The sequence below is a fragment of the Mytilus californianus genome, unplaced genomic scaffold (assembly GCF_021869535.1).
Source record: "Mytilus californianus isolate M0D057914Y unplaced genomic scaffold, xbMytCali1.0.p SCAF_1, whole genome shotgun sequence".
NCBI lineage: Eukaryota > Metazoa > Mollusca > Bivalvia > Mytilida > Mytilidae > Mytilus > Mytilus californianus.
In genome coordinates, this window is record NW_026262581.1 from 74,400,376 (window position 1) to 74,422,305 (window position 21,930).

The 21,930-nt window shown below is 33.1% G+C and overlaps 1 protein-coding gene across 3 annotated transcripts in view; it reads right to left on the bottom strand.

Moving 5' to 3' along the window:
- The window catches only part of LOC127723931 (FYVE, RhoGEF and PH domain-containing protein 4-like), a 74,888-nt gene extending 57,886 nt beyond the window's left edge, over positions 1-17,002 (bottom strand). For 2 of the 3 annotated variants that reach the window (XM_052230659.1, XM_052230651.1), the window contains exons 1-2: positions 16,927-17,002; positions 10,378-10,572 (exon numbers count right to left, since the gene is read on the bottom strand). In XM_052230659.1, coding sequence (XP_052086619.1) covers positions 10,378-10,572; positions 16,927-16,999 — 268 coding nt within the window. In that variant the 5' untranslated portion in view covers positions 17,000-17,002. Of the gene's footprint in view, positions 1-6,624; positions 6,864-10,377; positions 10,573-16,926 lie in introns of those variants that run through there. The other variant, XM_052230673.1, reaches the window with a different exon arrangement.
- Between the last annotated feature and the right edge of the window lie 4,928 nt (positions 17,003-21,930).

Below are 21,930 nucleotides of genomic sequence, written 5' to 3' on the forward strand. Positions count from 1 at the left end.
TTATAATATAATATAATAAACATTATCTACCAGAAGTTTATTTTCAGATCATATGGTGCTTTGCTAAATATGAAATTGCTGATGTTAAAGTCATTATGTATTGTATATTTAGTGAAAGTTGTTTATATTATTATCTATAGATATAAAATCTATCAACAAACAACTTATATTTATATACCATCCCTGTCTAATGATTGGTATTGTCTGTTCAAGTTATCATACAATTGTTCTTTATTCATAATTTTCTAGACACAAGCCAAATTCCTCAATCTCATCCAACCTATTTTAGATTTCTAAAATTAATTTAGCCTCTCTCTATATGAAAGAATATTTTTATCTTATTTTACAATTTGGCCTTCATTTGTCCTAATTATTTCTAAGTGTTCTAAGTTGTATTGAAATTAACATGAATGTGCCCCCAAATAACTGAAAATGGCAATAAAATTTATTCTTAATATATCCAGTGGTTCCTCAAAATTTATATCTCTATTTTCTTAAATTTTGCTTTGATCGTTCTGTGTGAAAAAAATTTCATCTCAGGCTACTTCAGTGAGAATGAGAGTTAATAGTCAAAAAGATGACATCATAGTCCAAAAACATTTAAGTTGTTTATGAAAATAGTGTTTACAGTTTATTTATGGTCTTTCAAAATTCAAGTCCAGGAAGTTTCTCAGCTACATCACATCTCAGGGCTATTGCTCCATTTAGTTTTCAGAACCATATATAATCTTTTATCAATGATTATAAAGTACTCCTGATTATCTTCAAATAACAAGAAATGATTGTAACATCCTGTTACAAGTCTCCCAAACGAAGCTCCCATAATTCGTAATTCCCAGGGTCGCCTGACATTGGGCAAAGTCCAGTGAAAATTGGTTTGGTCCAGTAAAGTTATATGCATTAGTGATGCCTGGGGACTAACCTTGTATATCATTCAAATCATCTTGGCATGACAAACCAGAATATATATGGTTTAGGGGTGGGGATCTCGACCATTTACAAGATACTAGAACATTGGGGGTGGGGGGAACCCCTGGGGACTGACCCTATACGTCATTCAAATGTTCGTTACATGACGAACAGGAATATATATGGTTTAGGGGTGGGGATCTCAACCATTTACAAGATATTAGATCATTGGGGGTGGGGGGAACCACTGGGGACTGACCGTATACATCATTCAAATGTTTGAGACATGACAAATAGGAATATATATGGTTTAGAGGTGGGGATCTCAACCATTTACAAGATATTAGAACTTTCTCAAATGGCAGGGGGTCGGGATGACCCCTGGGGACTAACCCTGTATATCATTCAAACCATCTTAGCATGACAAACCAGAATATATATGGTTTAGGGGTGGGGATCTTGACCACTTACAAGATATTAGAACTTTCTTAAATGGCAGGGGGTGGGGTGACCCCTGGGGACTAACCCTGTATTTCATTTGATGTGCTTTATTATGACAAACCAGAATATATATGGTTTAGGGGTGGGGATCTCGACCATTTACAAGATATTAGAACTTTCTCAAATGGCAGGGGGTCGGGAGGACCATAAATAAAATATATATGGTTTAGGGGTGGGGATCTTGACCACTTACAAGATATTAGAACTTTCTTAAATGGCAGGGGGTGGGGTGACCCTTGGGGACTAACCCTGTATTTCATTTGATGTGCTTTATCATGACAAACTAGAATATATATAGTTTAGGGGTGGGGATCTCCACCATTTACAAGATATTAGAACTTTCTCAAATGGCAGGGGTGACCCCTGGGGACTAAACCTGTAATTCATTTAATAGGCTTTATCATTTAGAACATTTTCAATTAAAAAGATTGTGTCTATCCCAAACGGTTTTCAATTTATAATCATTTGAAAATTTTAAAAAATAAAATCCCATAGGGTTCTATAGTAAAACCCTCTTTTCTTTTTGCCCCTCAAAGTACCCCTTTATAAACCCCATTGCACAAACAAAACCCTGATTGCACCACTAGACATGTTAGTCTAACATATTGTGAAACCTTAACTTAATCTGACAAGCGGTTTTGGAGAACGGGTGCAGACAAGTTCAAATTTAAAAGCGGCGGAAGAAGAAGAAGAAGAAGAATAAGAACTGAGCAAAAACAATAAGTCTTCCCAAACGAATTGCACCACTAGACATGTTAGTCTAACATATTGTGAAACCCTAACTTAATCTGACAAGCGGTTTTGGAGAACGGGTGCGGCCAAGTTCAAATTTAAAAGCGGCGGAAGAAGAAGAAGAAGAATAATAATAATAAGAATTAACTGAGCAAAAACAATAAGTCTTCCCAAACGAATTGCACCACTAGACATGTTAGTCTAACATATTGTGAAACCCTAACTTAATCTGACAAGCGGTTTTGGAGAACGGGTGCGGCCAAGTTCAAATTTAAAAGCGGCGGAAGAAGAATAATAATAAGAAGAACTGAGCAAAAACAATAAGTCTTCCCAAACTTCGTTTGGGAGACTTAATTAAATGATTGGTTTCCACAAAAATGTGATATAAATTAGTTTGATTTATCTCAGAGTACAACCTAATATCACTAACTGTATATGGTGGTAGCCCAGGGCTTATATTCCGTTTTGAAATTATACATAACAATGAATAACAATGTAAAACCAAAAAATACTGGACAGTACAAAAAAATACATCAACCACCATTAGACTGCAATAACAACTCTAAGTAAATCCTGGGACTTTATACTATAATAATATAAGTATAATAATCCCAGGTAAATCTTAGAAATTTTCCAGAAAATTTAACAGTACACATAAGTTAATACTGAAATGTGTGAATGTTTTGTGTAAAATCATACCCTCATTCACTCATGGAAAGTACTTAACAAGACCAAGCTGTCATAATTGCTGGGTACTCTCAGTTTTCATCTAGCTTTCCTGGCTTCCTTACAGTTATTTTTTTTTTCATTTTGACATTCTAATTTTCTCTATGACAGTAACCAAGTTGTTTCTGAACTCTTGAATTACCAAAGTTATCAACCATAAGCCCCAACATCTTACCAAATAAGACAATTATTAGAATAACATTGACTTAGAGTTGTCATTAATAACAAATTTTACATTCATGCATTTTCCCATACATTTCCTATGTCACGATAGCATGAGTTCACACCTGGTTTTTGGTGGGGTTTGTGTTGCTCATTTTTCACTGTTCTATGTAATGTATGTTATTGTTTTTGTCCTTTCCTTGTTTTTATTTTTGGTCATGGTATTGCATGTTTTTATGGGACTTTTTTGAATGCCCCTTATATCTTCTCTCGCTCTCTTTTACAATGCTTATATCATTTTATCACAGAAAAAGGCAATTTGTTAGTCTTGTGTGTTTTTTAAATTTTGGTTCATTTGTATGTTTTGGATTTTAGTGTGGTGTCAATAATGCTGAACTAGTATACATTATTGTATAGGGGCCAGGTGAAGCCTGCCTCTGGGTGTGGGATTTTCTCACTGCATTGAAGACCCACTGATGGCCATGGGCTGTTTTCTGCTCTTTCTTCGGTTGTTGTCTCTTTGACACATTCCCCATTTCCATTCTCTATCCTAATTGTTCAATAATATCATTTACACTGCATCTCATTCAAAACTAGAGGCTCTAAAGAGCTGGTGTCGCTCACCTTGGTCTATATGCATATTCAACAAAGGACACTCTCCAACATTATAGACGAGAATAGAATTCATGACAAAAATCTCTTTTTTGTTGATCTTGTATTGCTGATCAATTAGTCTGTTAATTTCTCTCTATCTTCTTTGGTTTTTGCTCAAAACACAAAAGAGGGTAAGTAAATCCTCATTTAAGGGCAATCACTCCTATAAAAAGTGACAGTCTACTTACTATATCGGCAAAATTTGACTTGTTAATAGATCTTGTCTTGCTGATTATTTTGAACAAGAGGCTTTCAAGCACCTGAATCGCTCACCTGTAATGTTTTGCTTAAATCTTTCATCAATAATTATTTTTGCTATTCAATATATATTTAATGAGTGGCTTAAAAATGCCATTTAAATGTTCCTTGTATCTGTCATATTTTCTTCAAAAGCAAAAAAATGCATTTTACCCCTATGTTCCATTTTAGCCATAGTGGCTATGTTTCTTGACGTACATGGAAATAAAATACAAAATTTATACAAGATACTCTGAAACTCATTCAGCCCAAGTTTGGCTGAAATTGATTCAGCAGTTTCAAAGGAGAAGATTTTTTATAGTAAGCAAACTAGATTAGATGAACAAATTGTGAAAAATTGTCTTTAAAGGACTCTAAATGCTTTAGTTTTGGAGATATAAGCCAAAAACTGCATTTTACCCTATGTTCTACTTTTAGCCATGGCTGCCATGTTTTTTGACGAAACAGAAAATAAAACACAAACTTTGTTCTAGATACCCTAAGGATCATTCAGCTAAAGTTTGGTTGGAATTGGTTCAGTAGTTCAGAGGAGAAGCTGTTTGAAATAGTTAACACTGGATGGACGACTACGACGACGGACGACGCCTGACGCCAAGTGATGGCAAAAGCTTACCGTTCCTTCGGTGAGCTAAAAATGGTAAAAATCATCATTAAAGGGCAATGACTCCAGTATGGAGTCGTCGGACGATTTCCACCATATTTTCTTAATGGTAGATCTTGTCTTGCTGATCATTATTGCCCTTTTAAGTTTCTATCTATCTATTCTAATTTTCAAAATATAAGGCAAAAACGCAAAATATTGGTAAAAATTGTCATCAAAGGGCAATAACTCTAACGAGGAGTTGACTAACGATTTCATCCACATAGACTTATTTGTAGAACTTGTCTTGCTGATCATTTTTGCTTTTTAAAGTTTCTCTATATCTATTATAGTTTTTAAGATAATACATGTAGGCAAAAATGAAAAAAAAATGGTAAAATTTGCAATTTAAGGGCAATAACTCCTATAAGAAGTCATCTGACAGTTTTGATGACAATGGACAATTGGTAGGGCTCAACATTCTAAACATTTTCGCCCATGTCAGATTTTTTCTATTTATAATGGTTTTCAAGATAATAAACAAAACTTGCATTTTACTCCTATGTTCTATTTTAGGGCCTTGGTGGCCAAGTGGTCTAAGTAGTCTAACTACTGTATCACTAGCCAGTCAACACTGAGGTTGTGAGTTCAAATCCTGCACAGGGCAGGTGCACTCAACTCCAATTTTAATTGACTAGGACTGTCAGTTTTCCTACCGAAGGTCGTGTTTCTCTCCGGGCACTCCGGCTTCCTCCACCAATAAAAACTGACCGCCACGAAATAGCACGTTAGTGTTGAAAGTGGCGTTAAACACCAATCAATCAATTAATCTATTTTTAGCAATGTCAGCCATCTTGGTTGGCAGGCGGGGTCAGTGAACATTTTTTTTTAAACTAGATACCCCAATGATGATTGTGGCCAAGTTTGGTTAAATTTGGCCCATTATTTTTAGAGAAGATTTTTGTAAAATTTAACAGACGGTGTCGGATGCCAGACACCAAGTGATGAGAAAAGTTCACTTGGCCCTGTGGGCCAGGTGAGCTAAAAAGGAATGGAAATTGGTCCACAGAGTTTGATTATGTATAAGCAAATATAGAGAGCAATAACTCTTACAAAATTAATTAATCAACATGGCCATGTCCGGTCTGTGTTTTTGTTTGAAATTTTTCTGCTTTGTATCCATCTGATGAGTTAAGCCTTTTTCAACTACTTTTTATAGTTTGTTATTATGTTGTGCTGTTACACCACTGTCCCAGGTTAGGGGAGGGTTGAGCGCTCACCAACATGTTTAACCCCGCCACATTCTTTATGTGCCTGCCCAAGTAAGGACCCTGTAGTTCAGTGGTTGTCATGGGTTCATATCTGTCATATTTGTTTTTCGTAAATTGTTTTGTTAAAAATTAGGTCGTTTTTTTCTCAATTGAATTGTTTCATATTTTTCATGCTGGGGCCTTTCATACTATACGGTATGGGTTTTTCTAACTGTTGAAGGCCGTACAGTTGCCAAAAATTGCTTACATCCACTTCATTTGAACTTTGGTGGATAGTTGTCTCATTTGCAATCTTACCACATTCTTGTTCAAAACTTGGCAAGGGACATTTAACATACAAGAGTTTTCAATCCTACACATTATGTTCTTGAAAGAGTATACATGGGCTTTAATGCCAATTCAAATCCTTTGAATGCCTGTTTTGAGATATTCAGTTTATATAATAGGAGATTTCAAGAATCATGTCAACATCTCTCTTGGGGGAAATCCCCAATAGATCAGGTAATTTGGCAGGTCTGCCTGTGTTTATTCTACAGTACATATTAAATATATGTACTGTTTTGTTAAAAACTGTCATGCATTTAGGAGAATCATTTAAGCAAAAGTTATTGCAGTCAAGGTACTCATATTCACCTAGAAAACATTGCTAAAATATTTCCCTCCTGAAGGCTATCACATTCAACAATACCAATCAATTTTTCCTAGAATCTAGCATTTTCTTTTTTGTCTAGGAAACTCTGTAACATTTGTTTCGCTTCTAATTTCCAGGTGTTTAAAACTATTTCCTTTTCATAATAAATAAAATAATAAATATATTCTAAGAAATGTTACCTGCAGATTTGTGTTTGCGAAGTTTTAATTTTCTCCACATTTTTTTCATGACGGAATGAAATAAACGTCCATTTTCACAACATGTCTACTCCAACTCCACATTTTTCCAAAAAAAAGACATACAACCACAAGCCAAAAAAAAATAATTAGTCAACAAGAAATGATGTAAAAATATTACAAAACACACTGTAATCTGTTGACATAATGAGTTGTAATTATTGTCAAATAAATATGTCATTAGAATGATACACAAACATCTCGAATATCCTTAGGACAATTTCACTCAAATATAAAATACGATATTTTCAAAAAAATCTAACACTATAAGTTCTGTCAATTAAAAGAATAAAAAAAACACTCTTATTCTCAATTTTCTATACAAAATTGAAATACTGTTAAAATAATAAGGTTTAAATTCATATTTATATTTCCAGTTAAAACAATGAGGTTTGATTTTTATAAATACATGTATTTCCACCGGACATAAATAAAGGCAACCAGGAAGTTTGCCCAAGGGTATATATATATATATATATCATATGCACTTCTCTTCACACCATTGTCATTCCAAACAACATATAATCATATAAAGTATGTGTAAGTTGAAGTATCATTCTAGACAGGGGAAAAGCAAAAAAATTTTATATATTCTTCAATTAATATTTTAAATAAATTTTATAAAAAAATATTTTTCAAAAAATAATCACTAAAAAAAATTCCTACTACTAGATATCAAAAAACTGTTGCTATCAAATGTATAATAATTTAAAAATAATACAAAATGGTTTCATAAGAAATACATTTATACATTATACATGTACTGTATTAAACCTTTTAACCATTCCTACTCTTCTGAACATCAATACCGGGCAATTTTTTACCTAAAATTACAAAAAAAAAACCTTTATTTGGCTTAAAATAACCACCTCTGTTGATTTGTTCCATTATTATTACACAAGGAAAACATCCCATCATTAAAGAAAAATTTGTTATTGATAAAAAAAAATCCTTTTTCATGATTTCAAAATGTGCCTTCTTCAAATTCACAATGACTTGCATGAGGCTAATCATTTAACTTATTGCAGACAAAATTTTCCTTAAGGATGTACTTAGGTCAGGTTTAGGAATTTTTGTCAGATGTTCGGACTCCTTGGTTTTTTTCCGACGATACAGGGTAAACTGTTTTGCCCCATAACACCCATTTTTCTTTTCAAATAAGACTTCAATAGCTCATAAAAGGTCATTTACCAAAGTTTAAGCAGATTCTAGATTTCTTTGCTTTAGATTTGAGACCCAAATAATACCAATGCAAATATAAGGTAAAAGTCTGAGTCAGCCTTTTCCCACCATTTAAAAAAAATTAAATATCTCGAAAAGGAGCGCCATAACCTTTCAATATTTTTAGCTTATTTTGTTCCTTAACTAATGCTCTTCTGACTTATAGTTTCAATTTTAAATTTTAGATTTTTCAATTTTACCTAAGAGTACATCCTTAAGATTCCTTACTTTTGCATTTTTTTTTACATATATGGAAACTTTATTTGACTCACATATCTACCCTATTTCAAGTCCAGAGCAAAAGAGGTTCATAAAGGGTCAATATTGGCCCAAACATTCAAGTTCAGTAATTTTCATAAACATATGTTGAAAAAAAAAAATTTGTAAAAATATCTGATACATGCAAAATAAAAAAACTCACATACATTACACCAGTAATGATCAGACATGGATTAAGACAGGGGGAGGGGGAGGGGAGCATTGGTTTTGTAAAGCTCTTCAACTTCTTATTTGCTTTGGCCTTCCAACTGATTTGACTCTTTACACCACTAGGTCCGAGGACACAGTAGATTTTCGTTGTCTACGAATATAGTCCCTAGTGTGGACAGTGTATAACTTGCAAATTTTTTTCATACACTTTCCAAATTTATTTCTTTATATTTTATGCATGAAATATTAAGTAAGGGGGTGAAATTATATGTTAAAATAAACTGTTATCACAGAGATATGTCTCGCCTTTTTGTAATTTTGATAATGCAAATGTTGAAATTAAAATTGCAATACTTTAACATGTAAGTAATGCAAATATTCAAAGTCGATGAACCATGACTGAAGGTACATGCCTAAACAATCTCCATGGAATGAGATGTGCCAATGCTAATACAACTGCATACCAAATACCATTGACTTATTATAAGTCGTTCCCTTTAAACAAACCTAAACACAAACATTAACTTGTAAACTGCTATGTAAAAGTTTCAAAGTCAATGAACCATGATCAGGGGTGGGGCTACATAATCTCCATGGAAACGATACTTGCAAATGCCAATAAATTTGCATACCAAATATCAATGACTTAACATTAGCAGTTCATCTTAAAATGATCTAATCACAAACTAATACATGTAAACTAAGCAAAAGTTTCAAAGTAAATAGACCATGACTGAGGGGGCGGGGCCAAATATTCTCCATGGAAATGAGATGTGCCCATGCTTATACAACTGCATACCAAATATCATTGACCTACCACTGATGGTTCCCCATAAATTGACCTAATCACAAACTAATACATGTTAACTGAAAAGTTTCAAAGTCAATAGACCTTGACTGAGGGAGTGGGGCCAAATAATCTCCATGGTAATGAGATATGCCAATGCTAATACAACTGCATACCAAATATCATTGACCTACCACTAGTGTTTCACCATGAACTAGACCTAATCACAAACTAATACATTGTTGACGCCGCCCCCGCTGTCGCCGGAAACAGCATACCTATGTCTCGCTTTTTGACTTCGTCAAGGCGAGACAAAAATTGGGTGCTGAATCTTTATGTTAAGTAGTGATTTGGTCCAGTTAGAAAAGGTCGCAAATTAGTATGTCTGAAGCTGTTATACTGAATTTTAGACCCCCCCTTAACAAAGAATTGTCAATATTTTGAGTTAGAGCTGGTAGACTTTTCTATAGGTTGCATTTCTGAAATATAGACAATGCAATTTCCCATAGGAACTCCTTTTACGGCTAAAACTGTACCACTTTTACTATGAAGTTTTGAAAAAAATTATATCCTAGAATGGAAAGCTCATATGCACTACAATTTTTTTCAAAGGTCAAAATATAGGGCAGTGCGGCATATTTTCAACATTTATATGCCCTGAACTTCTAAGAGTTTAAACTTATACTAAAATTCTGTACTACCCCTACCTTCACTTTGGGTCTACCTCAGAATTCAAGGTGGCCGCTATTAATGTTTATTTATACTGGTAACATTCCCAAGTTATGTCGCTATGAGAAGATACATAGAGATCATATCTGGGAACCAGGACGTAAACAAAACAAAACTATCTATGAATATTACATATCTCCCAAAAAGAGGCGTGGTTTGTGAAACAGCTGTATTTACAAAGTGCAACCTATGATATTATTTGTCCCAATAGCAGTACCCTACACTGTAAAAATCTTTTTGAGATAGAGCAGGTGCGATTTTTTTAATTCAAATTTATTGTCTAAAAGAAATGTAATACGAAATAACTGTGTTCTCGGGCCACTGATGTAGACGAAACGTGAGTCTGTCTTACTAAATTATCAGCCTTTGATGACTTTTTTTTGGACCAATGAAAATGGTTATCAAGCAAAGCTTTAAACTGATCTGCCCCTTGATTGTCCTACAGAAAGTAAGTCTTACAGACAACTCCTTTCAAACAAGATGAATAAATCTCAGTATTTGAATTCAGTTCTTATTGCCATCAAACTTACCTGCGAGGAATAACTCTGTAAAATCGGTAAGGTCTACTAGGGTAGGAGATATGGAATTCCTGACCTTTACTAACGGTTCTCCTTTTCGTGTGCGAAGCCTTATGTAAGGTTTCAAGAAATCCTGAGATATAACAATGTTGACCTTCCATTTTGGATTATGTTCATCAGGCTGTATGTCTATTATGTGGTCTTCATCTTAAAGAAAAATAAAAAAGAACATGCAGCATTCGTTCATTCACAAACAAAACTATTACCTTTTCCAATGAATTCAATCTATATTTCTTAAGAGTTTAGTACATTTTGTTTGTTTGAGATCATTGTTATAGGTCACGTAACCTCCAGAATTTCTGTGATGATCAACTGTCATATTGATTTATTACATAACATCTACTTATTTTATATTTATAAGAATGATAAATGAATGTTGGTCTTATTGCTATTGAATATTTTAATATATAAATTGGGAGATGTGGAAATTTTTGCCAATGAGACAACTATTCATAGAGACCCATATTTAGATTGCTTGATTGTTGTTCGCTTAACGTACAGTGGCAAATATGTCATGCATGTTCGAGACGAAAACAAATTAAGAATAATTTACAACAGGTTGGTCCTGCAATAGAGGGTCAAGTGGAATAAAGGGAAAATTTTGAATGCTACTGAAAACAAGAGGCTCATGAGAGCCTGATATCGCTCACCTGTAATTTCAGTTTCAGGCATTTGACTTATTTATAGATCTTACTTTGCTGAACAATTTTGTCATTTACACTTTCTCTCTTTCTATAATAATATTAAAGATAAAACATAACCAAAAACTGTAAAATTTCTGAAAAATTAACTATTTCTGGACAGTAACCCAACAATAAGTTGTCCTATTGGTCTGAAGATGTGGAGCAGGATCTGCTTACCCTTCCAGAGCACCTGATATCACCCCCAGATTTTGGTGGGGTTCGTGTTGCCCCTCTTTTACTTGACAGGTAGATCTAAACCTGTTTAACACTTTCACCCATGTCAGTTTTGCTCTTACTGCTTTAGTTTTTGAGATGAAAGCCAAAAACTTTGTTTGACCCCTATGTTCTATTTTGAGAAACTGCCGCCATGTTTTTGAATGGATCAAATCCCTGAATACAATAAGATACCCTAAGGAACATTCAATTAAATTTTTAAAGTATTTGACTAAGTAGTTTCAGAGAAGAAGATTTTTATAAAAGTAATTAGACCTTCACAAAAAATGTAAAAAAAAACGTTTTAAGGGCAATAAACTCCTTAAAGGGTGAATTGACTATTTTGATCATGTTGACTTATTTGTAGATCTTACTTAGTTGAACATTTATTGTCATTTTTTATACATTCTCTCTATCTATTATAATATTAAAGATAATTACCAAAAACAGTAAAATTTAATAAAAATAAACTATTTCCAACAGTAACCCAACAATGGGTTGTTGAACTTGTCTGAAAATTTCATAACAGATAGATCATGACCCATTTATCACTTTAACTCCATTTCACTTTTGCTCTAACTGCTGTAGTTTTTGAAATATAAGCCATGTTTACTGATGGATCAAAGTTTCGGATTCACTTTACCAACTAGATACCCTAAGGAACATTCATTTAAATTTGGAAGTATTTGGCCCAGTAGTTTCAGAGAAGAAGATTTTTGAAAAAGAAACAGACTTGCAAGAAAAAATGTAAAAAATAAACATTTCAAGGGCAATAACTCATTAAGGAGTCAATTGACTATTTTGATCATTTGCCTTATTTGTAGATCCTACTTAGCTGAACATTTTTGAAATTTACACTTTCTCTCTATCTATTATGATATTAAAGATAATAACCAATAAATTGCTTCGATGAGCGCAGCTTGATACGATCACAAAGGTCCAACCCTGAACAGTTGGGGCAAAAATGGACACAATATTCGCGCTTGATACATGTCTGAATTTGGATTGTAATTAAATATTTGACACATAATAGGTTTCTGACACAGAATATCTGTAGTCAAAGAACTTATAATTGGTTATATAATTTTGAATTTATATTGTTTTTTGCTTTTGTGCAAGACGCTTTGCTGTTGCGAATTGACCCACCCCCCCCAAAAAAAAAAATTTACCCACTTTTTTTTGCTTTTGTGCAATACACTATGCTGTTGCATATTGAACCCCCCCCTTCCCCCCAATTTTGTTTCATCTCCCCCCTTTCCCTTTTTTTCCAAAAAAAAATCTTTCCCTCAAGATATGGTCATAATTACCCATTTAAATACATCATAAAAGTCTTAAAATAGAAAATGAGATACATAACCAAAGCTACAATTGATATTAATTAATAGTAACTTCTAAAGATAAATTGACAGCTAATCACCTAGAGACAATACATTATTTCTTTATACATAATTAACAAGCAGTGTAAGGGAGGTAATCTAAAACATACACAACATTGTTCTTTAAATGTATTTGGATTACCTCCCTTACACTGCTTTAAAATTGTATTAATTGTCCATTAATCAAGAAACCCTTGTTTTTCCCCCTTTTTTACCCCTAATTCCTAAACGGTTTGAGCCATAACCCCCCAAAGTAAATCCTAACCATTCCTTTGTGGTATGGAAACTTGTGGTATAATTTCAGAGATATTCATACACTAAAACACAAGTTATTGTCTGGAAACTACAATAAACTGTTATCACAGAGATATGTCTCGCCTTTTTGTAATTTTGATAATGCAAATGTTGAAATTAAAATAGCAATACTTAAACATGTAAGTAATACAAATATTCAAAGTCGATGAACCATGACTGAAGGTACATGGCTAAACAATCTCCATGGAATGAGATGTGCCAATGCTAATACAACTGCATACCAAATACCATTGACTTGTTATAAGTCGTTCCCTTTAAACAAACCTAAACACAAACATTAACTTGTAAACTACTATGTAAAAGTTTCAAAGTCAATGAACCATGATCAGGGGTGGGGCTACATAATCTCCATGGAAACGATACTTGCAAATGCCAATAAATTTGCATACCAAATATCATTGACTTAACATTAGCAGTTCATCTTAAACTGATCTAATCACAAACTAATACATGTAAACTAAGCAAAAGTTTCAAAGTAAAAAGACCATGACTGAGGGGGTGGGGCCAAATATTCTCCATGGAAATGAGATGTGCTAATGCTTATACAACTGAACACCAATTAACATTGGCCTACCACTAATGGTTCCCCTTGAACTGACCTAATCACAAACTGATACATGTTAACTTAGCAAAATTTTCAAAGTCTATAGACCATGACTAAGGAGGCGGAGCCAAATAATCTCCATGGAAATGAGATATGCCAATGCTTATACAACTGCATACCAAATATCATTGACCTACCACTAGTGGTTCCCCATAAATTGACCTAATCACAAACTAATACATGTAAACTATGAAAAGTTTCAAAGTCAATAGACCTTGACTGAGGGGGGGGGGCCAAATAATCTCTATCGTAATGAGATGTGCCAATGCTAATACAACTACATACCAAATATCATTGACCTACCACTAGTGGTTCACCATGAACTAGACCTAATCACAAACTAATACATTGTTGACGCCACCGTCGCCGCCGGAAACAGCATACCTATGTCTTGCTTTTTGACTCCGTCAATGCGAAACAAAAATGCTTATTTGGGCCCCTTTTTTGGCCCCTAATTCCTAAACTGTTGGGACCATAACCCCCAAAATCAATCCCAACCTTCCTTTTGTGGTTATAAACCTTGTGTTAAAATTTCATGGATTTCTATTCACTTATATTAAAGAAATGGTCCAGAAACCAACTGTCTTCGGACGACGACAACGATGTGATACCAATATACGACCACAAAAAATTTTTGCGGTCGTACAAAAACATTAAAATTTCATAAAAATAAACTATTTCTGACAATAACCCTACAATGGATGGTCCAATTGGTCTGAAAATCTGATAACAGATAGATTTTGACTTATTCATCACTTTAACTCCATGTCACTTCTACTCTAATTGCTATAGTTTTTGATATTAAAGCCAAAAACTGCATTTGACCCCTATGTTCTATTTTTAGCCATGGCTGCCATGTTTATTAATGGATAAAAACTTCGGATACAACTTATAAACCAGTTACCCAAGCTAAGGAACATTCAATTAAAGTTTAGAAGTATTAGGCCCAGTAGTTTCAGAGGAAAAGATTTTTAAATGTAAGCAAACATGATGAACAAATTGTGTAAAATTGTCTTTAAAGGGCAATTACTCCTTAAGGGGTCAATTGACAATTTTGGTCATTCAAATTTTTTGTAGATCTTACTTTGCTGAACATTTTTGCTGTTTACAGTTTATCTTTATCTTCAATAATATTCAAGATAATAACCAAAAACTGCAAAATTACCTTAAAACTGCCAATGTAGTGGCAGCAACCCAACAATGGGTTGTTTGGTTCGTCTGAAAATTTCAGGGCTGATAGATCTTGACCTACTGGACGTTTTCACCCTGTCAGATTTGCTCTATATGCTTTAATTTTGAGATATTGGCCAAAAATTGTATTTGACCCCTATGTTCTATTTTTAGCCATGGCAGCCATGTTTGTTGATGGATCAAAACTTTGGATAAACTTTATAAACTAGATACCCTAAGGAACATTCAGTTAAAGTTTGAAGGTATTTGGCCCAGTAGTTTCAGAGGAGAAGATTCTTGAAATAGTTTACAACGACAACAGACGATGACAGACGACAACAGACGACAACGATGACAGACGAAGACAACAGACAACGGACAACGACGGAAGCCAAGTGATGGCATAAGCTCTCATGGGGCCCTTCAGGCCCGGTGAGCTAAAAAGGTATAGAAATTTAGCCTTGCATTCTCATCCCTCAAAGAGTTGTTGTAGGGGTTTTTAACGTGCAGCACTTCTTCTACACAAGGCATCAGATTTAACGTCCCCATTCTGATTGGACATGGCTGTGAATTGATACATTCTGAACAGCCTAACCAACACCCAACTTTGGCAAGTGTTTTAGTGCCTGTCGGAAGAAGACCAAAAGTGATCATATTTCTCTACTTCAGTTATCCATGGGGTCCACATAGTTAGAAAAAGAATACATAACTGTATTAACAGTTTAAATAGGAGAGATAAAGTAACCCTGTCTTGAAAATTATTTTTATTGTTCTATATGTAACATTATTGTGCACATATAAAGCTGGCTTGATCCAACCTACACTTTGTGCCTATACTCAGGTGTGGCCTGTTGTACTGTCCAATATTGTTTAAGTAAAATTCCGCAGGAAAACAAGTTGCTATTGTTGTTTTTATTGAAACATGTTATTAGCCATTTGCTAAGCAGAGCATTTTTTTGAAGATGCAATTTGGTAGTTTTTAACTTGTTAAGATCTGCTCTTTAGCAATCAGTCAAATTAACCATTTAACTAGCAGCTGCATGGCTCCTTCAGTATAGGAGATAAATCTTGTATCACTTAGAGAAATGAAGTTAACATACTGAATTAGTAAGAAAAGTAAAATAAAAGTGAAACTAGTGTAAAATAAATAAGGAAAAGTAGGAAACAGGGAGTATTGGTGAAAATAACATTACTGACCATGACATGATATATATCTTAACTAAAGAACCTTAAGCGAGCAAGCTCACATACCCCAGGACCCTATATAAAAAGCAAAAGCCTTTGGTAACCTGCTGGCATATTTATTTTTGTTAACTCTTAGGTATGACTCTATTATTATGATTTCAGACAATAATATTTATGTTTTACAACAATCTATTTTAGGTATCTTTGACTGACCTTGACCCAAGACCTAGTGACTTCAAAATCAACAGGAATTTTCCTCTAATTAGATGTGACCACATTTCCCAGTAAGGTTGCAATCAGATTTTAAATACTTGATGAAGCATCAAGGAAACCACATTCCTTCACACATTTTGGTTTATTTTTTGTAACTATTTCTTTGACCTTAGATGTAGTGACCTCAAAATGAATAGGGTCTTCCACTCATAATAAGAGACCACACACACACACAAGTAAAGTGGCAATCCAATAAAAAAAAATGATTTAGCATCCAAAAAATACTTTCTGCACAAGTTTTAGTTTATTTTTGGTAACTTTGACCTTGACTTTAGATGTAGTGACCTCAAAATCAATAGGGATGTTCCGGTCCTATTATGTGACCATATATCAAAGTAAGGTTGAAATCATTTAAAAGGTATTTGAGTAAGCATCAGGAAACCACTTTCCTGCACAAAAATTAGTCTGTTTTTAGTAACTTTGACCTTCACCTAAAAGAAAGTGACCTCAAAATTAATAGGGTCTTTTTCTGTATGTGACCAAATATCAAAGAAAGGTTGCAATCTGATATAAATTAAATTAGTTACCATCAGGAAATAAAATGACTGACACACTAAAAGGTCAAAAACTATATTCCTCTGCAACTTAGTAGCTAAGGGTATAATGAATGCAACATACATAAGGTATACTAACCAAATCTATGAAGTCACAAAAATGTCATAAATCATTACTAAGTACTTACATTGTTTGACAAGTCCTATGTCCAGATCAGATATATCAGATATAGATAAATCCTGGCCCATTATCCCAATCATTTACATTTTGCTTTGATTCAACAATTTGCTTAAAGTCAAAGAATCAAACGTGATAATCTTTTTTTTTATTGCATAACACACTTTGAATGCTTAAATTTTCTTCCTCTTAATTCAAGCAAAATATAACCAAAACACTTTTTATTACAAAAATAATTCATTTTTTTCTCAATTTAAAACATTTTTGTTTAAGTTATTTGACATCATTTGATCTCCATTTCTAAATTATCATTTTTTTATTTTAAGCCTTCCTGTTTCCAATAGATTATCAGTTAAGTTGTTTTTGGAAATTAAGGAAGTTGAATAAAAATAAACACGATGAGAAACGATGATTGTAACACAGAATCAGTTTCATACACCCTCAATGTCCTAGTTACTAATCCTCATAATTAATTAAGGGAATTTATGAATAAAATCCTCGTCAGGTACAATCATCTTTTCTTAAAAGTTTTTGAGTCTGAAAGCCTCATACTTGAAAATATTCCACTCTTTCACAATTAAAAAGTTTTGAATCTGAAAGCCTCATACTTGGAAATATTCCGCTCTTTCACAATTATTAAACAATCAAAATGCATCTGTAAAATTTTCTTAAATGCATTTGGATTTCTTTATAACAGAATTTAGTTTACTTCCATATTTCTTTAATTAGAAAAACACATTATTTCTTCCATTTATTTTTGTTAGAGGATAGCGATAATTAGTCTGCAAACATCGAATCTTTTTTTTTCACTGTGCAGCAATTATATTTTAATCATATCATAGAACTAATCAGGTTATTACAGTATAATGTGTATAATTATCCAATCAGAAAGAGATAAATGAGCTACAAAACCATCAGAAATTTCTACTATTGTTAACACAGAATCTGGATGCAAAAAAATACCTACCAATAATTATGAAAAATAGAATTTTTTTCTTTTATAGGTTTAATAATTGATTTCATTGACCCCCTATTTAAAATCAGTGAAATCAAATTAAATAAAATGCTTCGCTGAGCGCAGCCTGATACGACCGCAGTGGTCGAACCCTGAACAGTTTGGGTAATTTTGGACACAATATTCAAGCTTGATACTATCTGAATTTGGATTGTGATCAAATTTTTGCCATAATATAGGTTTCTGACACAAAATAAATGGTCAAAGATTTTACAAATCTAATGCGCAATACTGTGCAATTAAAGATTTCTTCTTGAAATTTTTCAAAAATTTGAAATTTAAAAATGTTGAAAAAAAAATATGAACCAATTAAAAAATATTGGAACCCCCCCCCCCCTTTTCAAACCTTTTGAATCCCCCTTGGAGCATTAACCATCAAATTCAATCTCAGTCTTTCCTTTGTAGTATGGAACCTTGTAGTACAATATTAGAGAGATCCATACACTTAAAACATAAGTTATTGTCTGGAAACTTTATAAATGTTTGTTTTGGCTTTTTTTTGCACTTAATTCCTGCATGTTTAGGGCAATTACCCGCAAACTCAATCCCAGCCTTCCCTTTGTGATATGGAACCTTGATGTACAATGTCAGAGAGATCCATACACTTACACACAAGCTATTGTCTGGAAGCTACAAAAATGCTTGTTTTAGGCCCCTTTTTGGCACTTAATTCCTAATCTGTTGGCACCATAACCCCCAAAATGAATCCCAACCTTGTACTTGTGGTATTAAACATTGTGGTACAATTTCAGAGCAATTGAAATACTTACACTCAAGTTATTATCCTGAAAGTAGAAAAATGCTTGTTTTGTGTCCCTTTTGGGCTCCTCATTCATAAACAGTTGGGACAATCATCTGCCAAATAAATCCCAATCTTCCTTTTATGGTATTGAACCTTCTTAAAAAATTTTATAGAGATCCATTCACTTAAACTAAAGTTTTTGTTCGGAAATCAAATGTGTTTTCAGTTGACGACGATGCAAACGATGACGACATCATAGCACTATATGAACCCATACTAAATTTTGCAGTCTTATATAAATTGCTATTCAAAAGATAATGGAAAATTAAGCGCATATTTTAAATTTAAATTTGCTTTCAATCTTTAATATATAAAAAAAATGAACAGCAGAAGAACCTTAACAAAATTTAGACTGAGTAACCACAGTTTCAGAATTTGTAACTCTAATGCAAAAAATAAACCAAACCCATTTAAATACATCATTAAAGTATTGAATAGAAAATTTAAATACATCATTAAAGTATTAAATAGAAAATGACATCATAGTCATGGCTAAAAATAGAAAACCTTGATCAGCAAAATTTAATAGTGATATCTAAAAATAAATTCCTTCATCAGCATTTAATATAAGGTCTAAAAATAAATTGACAGCTAATCACCTCAAAAGAATACAACATTTCTTTATAACAAAACCATTGAGAACTTAGAATTGGTTATAGGATTTGAATTTACACTCAATTTTTTGCTTTTGTGCAATACACTATGCTGTTGCGAATTGCCCCTTCCAAAAAATAAAAAAAATTACACCCCCCCTTTTTTTTTTCGATTTTGTGCAATACACTATGCTGTTGCATAATGACCCCCCTCAAAAAAAAAAAAAATTTAAATTTAATATGAAGAAATTTTCTTTTTTAATTTCTGAAATCTGAAATGAGAAAAAACTGTCAACCTCCCACAATTTCTTTTTTACCCCCCCCCCCCTTTTTTTCACCTCCCCCACCCTTTTTCCAACCCCCCCCCCCCCCCCAAACAAAAACACAAAAAAATTTACCCCCCTTTTTTTTTTAATATTTTTATCCCCCCCTTTTTTTTGCAAAAAAAAAAATATATGAAGAAATTTTCTTTTAATTTCTAAAATCTGAAATGAGAAAAAATTGTCCCCCTCCCACAATTTCTTTTTTACCCCCCTCCCCCCCTTTTTTTCACCTCCCCCACCCTTTTTCCAAACAAAAAATTCTTTCCCTCAAGATATGGTCATAATCTCAATTCAAATTTCCATTGGAGTTTGCAACCATAATTACCCATTTAAATACATGTACATTATAAAAGTCTTAAAATAGAAAATGACATACATAACCATGGCTAAAATCAATATTCCTTAATCATCATAAATTTAATAGTAACTGCTTAAAGTAAATTGACAGCTAATCACCTCAAGACAATACAACATTCCTTTATACATAATTTAAAACATTGTTTGTGTTTGGATTACCTCCCTTACACTGCTTTTAAATTTTCTTAATTGTACATTAACCAGGAAATCCTTGTTTTTACCCCTTTTTTGCCCCTAATTCCTAAACGGTTTGAGCCAAAACCCCCCAAAGCTAATCCTAACCATCCCTTTGTGGTATAGAAACTGGTGTATAATTTCAGAGATCCATACACTTAAACACAAGTTATTGTCTGGAAACTAAATAGATGCTTATTTGGGCCTCTTTTTGGCCCCTAATTCCTAAACTGTTAGGATAATAACCACCAAAATCAATCCCAACCTTCCTTTTGTGGTTATAAACCCTGTGTTTAAATTTCATAGATTTCTATTTACTTACACTAAAGTTATTGTATGGAAACCAAGTGTCTTCGGACGACGACAATGACGACGACAACGACGACGACAACGACGTGATACCAATATACGACCACAAAAATTTTTTGCGGTTGTATAAAAAGCAAACACATCAAACATGGGTCTATATTACTATAATAACATAAATGGTACCAATTTTTCTGCACCAGATGCGCATTTCAAGGGGGTCCAGAATTGTTGGCTAAGTTTCAGTAACAATGTACCTACCATTTTGCTTTTACTCAACCTTTCCTTTTACTTTACGCCCAAAACCAGTTTTTTTTTTATTGTTTTATTATGACAAAACATTCAAATTTCTGATTTGCTTTAACAGACCTGAACAATATTTACCTATAAAGGGAAATAACTCAATACTTTTCTGTTTATAATGTTATGTTAAAACTAAAGGTCTTGTTAAATAGAAATACCTAATTTTTTTCAAATAAGAGATATATACTAACTAATTTAAAGGGGGTTGAATGAAAATAAAGAAGCCAAAATTTAGCAAAAATGAATTTTTAAAAATTAAAATTAAAACTACTAAGTGCTGAAATTATTCCTATACAAAAAAAACACAATAATTAATAAAACCAATTTTTAAGTCTTACACAAACTATGTTGAATCCTTGATACCAAATTACATGATTGTCTGCTGATTTTGTTTATAGAAGGAAGTGGTTAACATTGTTTACAATATAGTACTTCTGTGCAGATACTTCAAGCTATCATTGTTGATTTGCACATCCAGATGGCTTCTACTTAAACAACTGTGATTAATTTATAATCCTTATAACTGACAAATGGTTTACTGGTATGATTGATTTTTCTAAAAAGCCTTCAGAATGGTTTCTAAATCTTATTCATTTATCCAGTATACCAGTATAATTATCCAATTTTAATCAATATACCATTATCTGTGAAATTCAATTTAAACTGCAGAGTTATATAGAAATAATTTCTCCTTTCATCCCAAATCATTACCACACAGGCTTATTCAAATAAGCTGATGAATTAGAAAATCAATTTTTTGGGGGGATATATGTAAGTTCATATCTAAATGAGCTTAGGAAGAAGGTACACTACCTAATAGGCTAATTCAAACATTTTTAGGGAATACATGAGGGTCGGGGTTGGGTTTGCAGAATCGAGAAAAATGGGTCAATATTACAGAAAAATGGACTAAAAAATCAAGAATAGAGAAATTAGGCAAAAAAAATAAAGATTACCGGTAGAGCATAATGCGCAAAATTGTAAAAGAATACAGAAAAATGGCTTGAAAAAATTAAAGAATACAGAATTGAAGGCCCCTCTAATTGATTGATTGATTGTTGCTTGCTTAACATCCAGTACTTTGTCTAAATTGTTGCTAAAATTGCACTGCACCTGTTTCGTATGAGACATTCAAACTTTA